This window comes from Macaca mulatta, chromosome 1, assembly GCF_049350105.2.
Source record: "Macaca mulatta isolate MMU2019108-1 chromosome 1, T2T-MMU8v2.0, whole genome shotgun sequence".
NCBI classification, from domain to species: Eukaryota; Metazoa; Chordata; class Mammalia; order Primates; family Cercopithecidae; genus Macaca; species Macaca mulatta.
The window spans coordinates 50,584,181-50,595,113 of NC_133406.1; the positions used below are offsets into that span (position 1 = coordinate 50,584,181).

The 10,933-nt window shown below is 35.9% G+C and overlaps 1 protein-coding gene and 1 non-coding gene across 45 annotated transcripts in view; both read right to left on the reverse strand.

Moving 5' to 3' along the window:
- UCHL5 (ubiquitin C-terminal hydrolase L5) overlaps positions 1 to 10,933 on the reverse strand; it is a 53,448-nt gene that overhangs the window by 40,982 nt on the left and 1,533 nt on the right. For 40 of the 44 annotated variants that reach the window (XR_013417178.1, XR_013417177.1, XR_013417170.1 and 37 more), the window contains exons 2-3: positions 5,204 to 5,267; positions 3,216 to 3,321 (exon numbers count right to left, since the gene is read on the reverse strand). Coding sequence is in view for 35 of the 44 variants with exons in the window: in XM_028851593.2 (XP_028707426.2) it covers positions 3,216 to 3,321; positions 5,204 to 5,267 (170 nt within the window). In the remaining 9 variants the exon portion in view is untranslated. Of the gene's footprint in view, positions 1 to 3,215; positions 3,322 to 5,203; positions 5,268 to 6,165; positions 6,202 to 10,933 lie in introns of all 44 variants that reach the window. The other 4 variants (XM_078001862.1, XM_078001858.1, XM_078001836.1 and 1 more) reach the window with 1 other exon arrangement.
- Positions 9,679 to 9,813, reverse strand: LOC114675508 (small nucleolar RNA U109). Its single transcript, XR_003726487.1, has one exon. It is a non-coding gene; the product is annotated as a small nucleolar RNA U109 (small nucleolar RNA).

The window sequence follows — 10,933 nt, forward strand, 5'->3', positions numbered from 1 at the left end:
CTTCAGAGCCACAGTGCCTGGGTTTGCACCCTAGCTCTGCCACTGACTAGCTACATAACATGATCAAGTTTCTTATCTTCTCTAGGACTTGGTTTCTACATCTGTAAAATGATGAGGAAACTGCAAAACCAGATAATTGTTGTAAGGGATCAGATTAATAATTTTAAATATTAAATATATTTAAATATAATAATTTCTTTATAGAATATATAAATAATAATATAAATTTTTATATAAATTTATAATTTAAAATATATAAAAGTACTTAGTAAACCTTCAATAAATGTTAACTAATATTTATTATGTGTATTGAAATGAAACAAAGTCAAACTTTCATTACTAAGTAAAAAAAAAACTCAAAATATTTTGCATAATAATCCAATTTTAGCAAACAAAATTGTAAGGAAAACATGTTAACATATGAATAGAAAACGTGGGAGGAAGTATGACATATAAAATCACAAACCTGGGTTTTATACTTGGGATTTGAGTTCTAGATCTACTAAATATTATCTGTGTGATCTCAGGCAAATAATTTTTCTAGGCCTCAATTTCTTCATTTGTGAAATAAAGACAACCTCATGGGGTTGCTGCAAAGATTAAATAATATACCTAAATTACAATATCTGGTACACAACAAGAGCAGTAAATGTTGCCTACTGTTGTTGTATTATTACTATTATTATTATTACAGTTGTTGAGCATGCCTCTCTTGTCAACTATTATATATGTAGTATCTAAAACAATGCCTAGCAAAGTAAGTGCTCAATGATTACTTGTTGATTAAATGGATGAGTCAAACTGTTAAATGGTTAGTAGAGATGGGTGTGGGATTACAAGGATATTCATGTTCATCACTATGTATTTCTGTAATGTTAAGTTCTGCTATCAGAAAAAAAACCAAATGATACATTTTTAACTACACTATAAAAAAACCCTATTTTCCTTAAAGTAAAAGCAAGAAGTTCTAATTTCTCTAAGAATGCTCAATTCAAAAAAGTCAGGGGAAAATGGAAAGCAGCAATAAAATAAAAGAAAAAGGAAAACAAGCTACTTTAAGCAAAGGCTTTATCTCAAGGGCAGTAATGAGAATAAGCAGTTTTATTTTCCACCTTTCCAAAGGTTATTCAGATTATTCTAAGCAATTTTTTGGGTCTCAGAAACAAGTGCAATTTTCAAACAAATGCAATCAAAGTATTATCTATGGCTCTCTAAGAATCCCTAAGACCCTTTTCAAGGAGTTTGTGAGCTCAATATGGTTTCCACCGTAATTCTAAGATAGTTTTAACCTTTTCCTCTTCTTTTCCATCTGCACTGTTGGCACAAAAGCAACAGTGTGTAAAACTGCTGGTATTTTAGCATGAATCTAGGCAATGACATTAAACTATTTCACTGACATACATAAGAGTTTCAAAAAAAAGAAAGAAAACAAGAGCAAGTTTTACTAAAAAAAGTCTTTGACAAAGCAGTAAAACTTATTTTTATCAAACTTTGACCTTGGAGTACAAGCCTTTAATATTCTGTGGAATGAAATAGGAAGTACAAATAAAGAACTACTGCTGTATACCAAAATATGCTAGTTATCTTGAAGAAAGTACTTCAGCAATTGATTTGTAAGCTAAATTGTTAGCTTTTTTCCTTGGAACATCATTTTTGCTTGAAAGAACAAATGAGAGACAAATGTGGTTTTCCAGACAAGGATATCTGGCAGATATTTTCTTAAAAATGAGTTAAATCAGTCTGTAGCTTTGTGAACAAACACCTAATAGTATTTGTTGTTGTTGATAAAATTTGAATTTTCAAGTGCAAATTTAAAAATTAGAATTTTGTAAAACTTAGATCTGCCACTGTGAGCTTAAAAGGTTTGCCGTAGGTAACTTAACTTCTCTGATAACATCATATCTAATGTGTCAACACTTAGACATTCACAAATCAGTAAATGTACAATGTTACAAAATCATACAGGAATAAAAGATCCATTTGAAGGGGTCCAAAGGATTTGACCATAACAAAGTACAAATTTTACATTACAACTAACCTTTGAGAAAGCAATACTTTTAAAGTTTTGACATATTGTCAAAGAATATCATATTTACCTGAAAAATACAATATTTCTCCTTTTCCAACTACACATATGTGTGAGACAGAACTTTTTTCATTGATTTCAACCAAAAGCAAAACAAAACAAAAACACTGCAACAGATTGAATGAAGAAGTATGCAGGATCCAGCTGTGGTATTAAGGCAGACATTTAAAAGATTTGCAAAAATGTAAAACAATGCAATCTTCTAGCTAACTTTTTTGGCTAACTATAGTTATTTTTTCATTAAAAAATGTGATTATATTAACATATAACAAGTTTATTATTACTTCAAATCTATTCATAGTTCTTATTTTCTTTTTTTTTTTTGAGACAGGGTCAAGATCTGTTGCCCAGGCTGGAGTGTAGTGGTGTGAACATAGCTCACTCAGCCTCCATATCCTGGGCTCATGCAGTCCTCCCACCTCAGCCTCCCAAGTAGCTGGGACCACAGGCATGCCACCACCATGCCCAGCTAATTTATTTTTTTGTTTTTGTTTTACAGAGATGGGTCTCTTCATGTTTCCCAGGCTGGTGTCAAATTCCTGGGCTCGGCCGGGCACGGTGGCTCACGCCTGTAATCCTAGCACTTTGGGAGGCCAAGGCAGGTGGATCACCTGAGAGATCAGGAGTTTGAGACCAGCCTGGCCAACATGGTGAAACCCCGTCTCTCCAAAAATACAAAATAGCCTGGTGTGGTGGCGTGTGCCTGTAATCCTAGCTTCTTGGGAAGCTGAGGCAGGAGGACTGCTTGAACCTGGGAGGTGGAGGTTGCAGCGAGCCTTGCACCACTGCACTCAAGCCTGGGCGACAGAGCAAGACTCCATCTCAGAAAAAGAAAAAACAAATTCCTGGGCTCAAGGGATCCTCCTGCCTTGGCCTCCCAAAGTGCTGGGATTACAGTTATAAGCCACCATGCCTGGCCTAAATATTAATAAAATGTTTTGGTTTTAATGTCTAATATGGCAAATATTGATAGATAATCCTAGAAACAAAAGCTCTTTTGGGATGTCAATAATTTTTAAGAGTGTAAGAGTTTGAGGACTACTATACTAGTAGCAAATAGTAGTAAACTAGAGTCTTGTTTATAAAAAGCGTTGCTCTTGAGACTTTTCAGAGTATCCAAGGACCATACCTGCTTAGCAAAAAATATCGTGTCAAGTCGGGAGTCCTGAACCACAGAGCCTGCTGGTTCTTCTCCTGGCTGCCACTTGAAAAGAAAAATTAACCCATGAACTGGCCTACAAAACAAAATACAAATTAGTGACAAACCCTGCTCCTTTCATAATACATTGTTAATCTATAAAATGTTGTCAGTTATTTAACAAATATAATGCAAATGAAGTAAATATGGGAAATTTTAAAAGATCACTATTGCCACTCAAAGTCACTGGACTGTTGCCTTAGAAGACGCTAATACAAGTTAAAATTATATCAGTTAAAATAAAATTATAGTGAAAGGTTTACTTTCAAATCTGTAGACTATTCATTTCTACCCAATATTGCCTCAATTAAAAAATAAGAATATGGTAAAACCAGAAGCTGGCTGAACTCCAAAATATATAAAGTTCATGTAACATGTTTATAAACGGCTGATAATATAGGAAGTAACCTTCATATACTATTGGATTCATGAAAAATCCTCATATTGCAGTATGAATTGATGCTACCATCTCATACATAATGAAATCATCCACTTTCCTAAAGAAACTGTTTTTGAGCACAAAACATTAAATCACTACTTTGAAATTCCTTCTAGTCTATCTATCACAACTGCCTCCCACCCCACAAAAAAACTTTTCCTGTCCTCAGGGCTGGGCGTGGTGTCTCAAGCCTGTAATTCCAGCACTTTGGGAGGCTAAGGCGGGCAGATTACTTGAGGCCAGGAGTTTGAGACCAGCCTGGACAACATAGTGAAACCACATCTCTACTAAAAAAATAAAAACAAAACAAAGCAAAGAAATTAGCCAGGCGTGGCAAAGCGTGCCTGTAATCCCAGCTACTTGGGAGGCTGAGGCAGAAAAATCACTTGAACCCATGCGGCAGAGGTTGCAGTGAGCTGAGATCACACCACTGCACTCCAACATAGGTGACAGAGTGAGACAGTTTAAAACAAACAAACAAACAAAAAAACCCCAAAACTTCCCCCTTTTTATTTGATTCAATTTTATTTTAGACACGGGGTCTCACTATGTTGCCGGGGCTGGACTTGAGTTCCTGGGCTCAAGTGATCTCCCCGCCTCAACGTCCTGAGTAGCTACAACTACAAGCATACGCCACCATGCCTGGCTCCTATCTTTTTAAAGACAGTTCAAATGATGCATTTTTAATTCACCTTCCCTGATGTTAGCCACAAATGATCTCATTTCATCTAAAGTGATTGCTCTTTTAAGGGGAGAAGAAAGGTAGGAAGAAGAAAACTACCTATCTCCTTCTTACTATTAACAACAGTTGGCATATCCCTAAGTTCCTATTTTCCCTTTTAAAAGATTATTCCTTGACCCCATTCCAAGACTCCAAGTCTCCCAGCAGTGAAAATTCTTTTAGCCCTCCATTTGCAGATACAGGGTCAATGTTTGAGGGCATGGTGGTCAGGGGTAAGGAGAAGTTAAGAGAGGTGATTCTGGTCAGAAAGACAGGGGAAGGATAAAAGCTGTTTCTGGCATCAACATTTGGAACTTTAAATATAACTTTCCCAAGAGGCAATGTGATAGTGTGTAGGCAAGTTCTGGATTATTATAAATATACATTATGTATTAAATATGCTTTAGTACACTGACCTATTGTTCTTGCTTTTTATGTTAAATGTGTTCCATGTTCTAACACTATTGATATATGACTGAATTTTGTAAAAAAAAAAAAAAAAAAAATCAGCCAACCAGTACTTTGTGGATATGGAACTACAGAGACTTAGGTTTGACTCCCTTGCAAGTTACCTATCAGCCTCAGGTTCTTGGTTATAAAAAGAGAATAATAATATCTATCTCACAGAATTGAACAGACTTAAAGGACATAATGTATTAAACCTAGAGTAATCCAAGTAAAATAAACAAACAAATCTGAATATCCTTTAAGTTTGCTAAAGAATATACATATTATTAACGCAACTAAAATTATACTTACTTTAATTTTTCAAAATTCTCAGGCTCTAAACTCCATATTTCTTCTACTTGGGCTCCTCGGCAACCTGAAATAATAAATTATTTTCTTCAGTAAACAGAATAATTCATTTTTTCCTTCAACATGAAATAAAATATTAACTAAAGGAAATGCAAGACATGACAAAACAAAATGGTAAAACCAACAAAGCTCACAGCCAAATCTCATTACTTCCTTTAATATATCCCAATTATTTATAGTGGGAGTATATTTATAATTTAAAGCATTTCAAGAGTTTATTTTCATTGAATTACCACTCTATGACGGTTCCTTCTCTCTCTCTCAATCTCTGGCTCCTCTATCCACTCTTTTCACTCAACTGTTCCATTTCTCCAGCTCCGTCTTTAGCCCTGTATTATTATTATTTTTTTCTTACTGTATACTTTTTTTTCTGGGAAAGTAAATAACTACCACTTAAGAGTAACTTTCAAATACATCTTTACTTCTGATCCTTATCCTGAATTCCAACTGTATATTTTCAACTACTTCAGAGTCACGTCTCCTCCTCCCCTCCCAAATGTCCTTCTAGGACAGCAGTTCTCAACTAGGGTGGTTTTGCTCCCCAGGGAACATTTGGCAATGATAGGCTTTTTTTTTTTAATTGTCATTATTTTCACTGGTGTGGGGGGTAGGGGACATGCTACTAGCATCTATTTGGTAGAGGCCAGGGATGCTGATAGATATCCTGCATTGCACAGGACAACCCCTGACAACCTTGAAAAAGAACACGATTTCTTTGAGCCTCAACTTTTGCCATGCATATATAAAACAAGGATATTTACCTGCTTCATCCAAGGTACAAAATTTTTGCGAGGTATGTAAGATTATCAAACAGTAAACACCAAGAATCATTTAATACAGACTCCCCAATAATATATATTAAATAAAAAGTTGAGGAGGGAGGAAGGTTTTAAAACGGTATTTACCAAATATCTTTTGTGTGCCAAGCATGCTACCAGGCCCTGGCAAGGACAGAAATTAATATTGTCACAATACTTAAAAAGTCACAATCTGGTAGGAGACAAGCACATGCAATGCAAAAACTATATAGTATGCATAAATTACATATGAAGCATACATAGAACATGTTCTGGAAGTTCGGAGGTAAGAGAGATTATTACTACCTGTACTGGTTACAAAAAAAAAAAAAAAAACTGTCATGGATAAATGAACTAGGTCTTTTAAAAAATGATCATATGATTTGTCATCTAAACCAGAACACTGCTCCAAAGCGAAAGGGGATGCTAACGTTAAAATGCTTTGAAATATTTATTTATTAACTAACACATCTGCATTATACCGATGGGTCTATAAAATCATTCAATTCAGAAACAAATTTCAAAAATAACTGTCTTAAAAATCAACCTGGAGCCCCAAGGAAAACGCTCGTGGAGTTCTCCCAAACTGTTGTCAATGTGTTAAATTTCACTGACTGCTAGGTATGCTATCTTCCAACAGACAGTTTTGACAATTTGTCATTCCCCTAACCTTACCGATAAATCTATCAGAAGCAGCAAGAATGGCCCCAGCTTCTGCACCTCTGCAAAAAAACACTCCCATATGTCTTCCACAACCCCACTCTCAGTCATTCCATGGTACAGATAAACTCCATTTGGCTGATGATGTGACCAAATAGGAAAAACTGGATTGACAGCACTCAGGTAGTCTCTCCTTAAACAAATACTATACCCAATTATTTTAACTAAAGTGGGAGCCCTAAATTGCAGGCACTGTTACCTTGTACCCCTAAACTTAGCTGGTACCATTTTAGGAGCCGTAACAATTGTAAGCAACACTTGCTTACAGGGGCACCATGTGCACCCCTAGACTTCTTGTGTGAAAGCCAGGCATTATCTCTCTCCTCAAAACAAGGTGAAATGTACCTTAGGAGCAGTCATAATAGAGCTTCATGTTAAGGAAACACCGTGTTGGACCCAAAAGTCATTCAAATCAGCCCTAACTCATGGGTCAGAGTTGTTATAGATGATGGAATTACTCTTCTTCCTTGCATGACAAGGTAGAGTCTGCAAAATCACTTATATATCTTGCTGTCCCGGGATTAATGCTTTGAGCCAAGAGGAAATGTCAATACAAAAATCCAAGAAAGTCATCTGGTTTTTTACTGTAAACATTATAAAGACACAAATTAAACAGATTTGGCACCAACCCTGTTGGTCAGATCATATTGAGCAGAATGGCTGAGGGAATGGCTATTTGGTGTAGAAAGAAGGCTGGATATTGTTGGAAGAATTGTCTTCCAATGGGTTTCTCCTGTTTCTGCACATCTTCTGCAAGGAATTACCAGCTTTGCTCTGGACCATCTTTTCAAGGATGTTCATACAGTAACAGAGTTGGAAGACAGAGATAGCACCTTTTTTTGAGGCAGAGGGAAGGCGGATTTGCTGCTCAGGATAATAAAGATAATGTGTCCCTAAAGGCAAAAGTTGAGCAGGTTTGCTAGCAGCTTCCTTGTAAGATTAGTTCTCTATCTCAGAGTTCCTCAGCTGTAATACAGCCTCACTACTTGTGCAGCATCTACCAGAGCCCACCTCCATCCTCATGGACTCGGAGGAAATGGGAACCAATGTCAAAATGAATCTCCTGTTGCCTACTATGCTATGAGTAATACAACCCTTATCTCTAAACCAAAAGTTGTCTGCTAGCATCTATGAAACTGGCAAGCCAACTTATTTGCTGGCAAGCAGGATAAAATCTAACACTTCATAATTCTTAATAGATGTTAGATTTTGTCAAACGCCTTTTCCATCTATTGACATAATCATATTTTTGATTTTTGATTTTTTTGGCTTATTAATATAGTACATTATATTGATTTTTAAATGTTAAACCAATCCTAAATTCCTGGTAAATTCCTGGGGTAAATCCCACTTAGTCATGATGTATTGTCCACTGAATGAAGTATTAAATTCAATTTCGTAAAATGGTTTAAAATTTGTACATTTAAGTTAATGATGGATATAGGTCTGTAATTTTCTTTTCTAGTAATATCTTTGTCTGGTTTGGTGTCAGGATAATGCTGGTCCTCAGAAAATGAATTGGGAAGCATTCCTTTCTCTCCAATTAGTTTGGAAGAGTTTGTGTAGAATTGGTATTATTTATATTATTAAATATTTGATAGAATTTACCAGTGAATCCACTTTGGCTAGAATTTCTTTGTGGGAAAATTTTAAACTACAATTTCCATTTCTTTAATAAATACAGGGCATATACTGGTTATCTATTTCTTACGTGAACACTGGTAATTTGTGTCTTTAAAGGAATTTGTACATTACATGTCAAATTTATTGGCATAAAATTGTTCATAATATTATTTTTAGTATCTGTAGCATCTCTAGTGCTGTCACCTCTCTCATTCCTACACTGAAATACAGGAACATTTCTTTTTTCTGATCAGTCTGGCTACAGCAATTCTATTGATCTTCCCCAAAAAACAGCTCTTAGTTTCATGTATTTTCTCCATTTTTTTTCTCTTTTCTGTTCCACTAATTTCAACTCCGATTTTTATTATTTCCTGTCATCTGCTTACTTTAGGTTTAGTGTGCTCTCGTCTTCTACTTTCTTATAATAAAATGAAAGCTGGGGTCATTGGTTTGTTGTAAGAAAAATGAATCCAGTCCCCATTACTCTATCTTGACAGTAACCAAATGTTTATAACTTCTGTTTTTATTAACAGACCATCACGGTTTGTTTTGGCACACATTTGTTATTATGTATGGACCATACCAATTAAAAGTACAGTTCTGCTCCGCCAGTTTCTTAATTTAAAGATACTACATTCCACCAAACTGTATTTACATACTTACTGCATCTACAATTTATTTCCCTTTCAATGATGGAACTTTTGAAATGAATTTATGACAGCATTCACAATACAGATATTTCATTTTTGAAAGACTCAACAGCCAAAAACTTTTTAAAATGTATAAATTGAGTGAAAAAAATGAAAATGATGGAAATAATTGGAATAAATTGATTTTCTCTTTGAAGCATCCGATGGTGACATAAAACTACCATCATTTAACTTTTTGCAGGTTCTTCTGCTAATGAAGCCAATTTATTAATAGTTACTGCTTTTTCATATGTGCATGTACAGAATATTTTATATATCATTCTTTCATGCATGATCTCCAATTTTTCTGCACATATGAAATTGAAGGAGTAAACAAACTACCTAGTACAACATTTCTGAAAGTTAACTTTAACATATTGTTAAGGTTTTGAGGGTGAAATATATGGCTAAATCTGCAGACATGTGAAACTCAGTGTCTGTCCAAATCTGAATCCATTTTCTTGTCCATCAAGCCTGCTTTTCACTTGTAATTGCGTTTCACCAGCCCCCAGGCTAGAAACCAGGGAGTTATTTTTGCCTCTTTTTTCCCCCGACGTCTAGTAAGCAGTCGTTTTGATTTTTTTTTCTCTCATGTAGGAGTAATATACTACCACTCAACCTCTACTGTAAGGTTGGCAGCCCTGAGAACTCCTTTTTTAATTTAGCATGTTATGGATGTATTTCTGCTCCCAAAGGAATAAAGAGCAGACATTTCCACATGCAACTGCTGATTTAAATATAGTAAACTTATGGAATCTAACTCCTCCTTCCTAACCCACTAGTTTAGCCAGTCATCTCGGACTCCAACCATTTTAAGAGATGTCTAGCTTCCCTCACTTTATTCCAACCTGTCCTGCACACTTACAAGCACAATAAACCTTAATTATGAATGTCATTTCAGCATTAAAATATATTTGATAGGTAAATTCCCAGTCACTACAGGGTAATTCAACCTATACAACATGGGATACAATCTGGCCTCGGTTTATCTTTTTAGTTTCAGATGCAAACAAATATTCCTCCAGTCTGTTACATTACGTTCTAGTCACTTTGCTAGCTGTTCGCTAAGCCATATACTTTAACATCACTACTGTTTATGTTTTTCCTTCTGCCTGTGCTCCTCCACGACCTGTGTACTTTATAACATTTTGTACATACTCTAATACAGCAATTAACACACCATATTATAGTCTATCAATTCTTCAAAACAGCAGTTATGGTTTATTCACACGGAAATTTTCCAATCCTTGGCTGGGCGCAGAGGCTCACGCCTGTAATCTCAGCACTTTGGGAGGCCGAGTCGGGTGGATCACGAGGTCAGGAGCTCGAGACCAGCGTGGCCAGCATGGTGAAACCCTGTCTCTACTAAAAATAGAAAAAAATTACTCGGCCTGGTGGCGCGTGCCTGTAATCCCAGCTACTCGGGAGGCTGAGGTAGAAAAATCGCTTGACCCGGAGAGACGGAGTTTGCAGTGAGCCAAGATCGCGCCACTGCACTCCAGCCTGGGCGACAGAGCGAGACTCTGTCTCAAAAGAAAAGAAAAGAAAAGAAAATTTCCCAATCCTTACCACTGTGCCTGAGATACAGATGAACAACATATGCTTGATAAATGACATTCCAAATATTAAGCTATGTACAATAGGCAGTATCTCCATCAACGTTTGTTATCCCGCGTGAAAGTTTTAACATCGTAGAATCAATAATACTTGGGAAATGTAACAGATAAAAACGTACTGTCCAAAGAAGAGACTAAAGATAAACAGGGAAGGATAAAAAGTCAAATGTGCTGATTATTTAGGACGGAAGGCACTAAACACAGCCAGAGAGAAACTGTGAGGAAAGC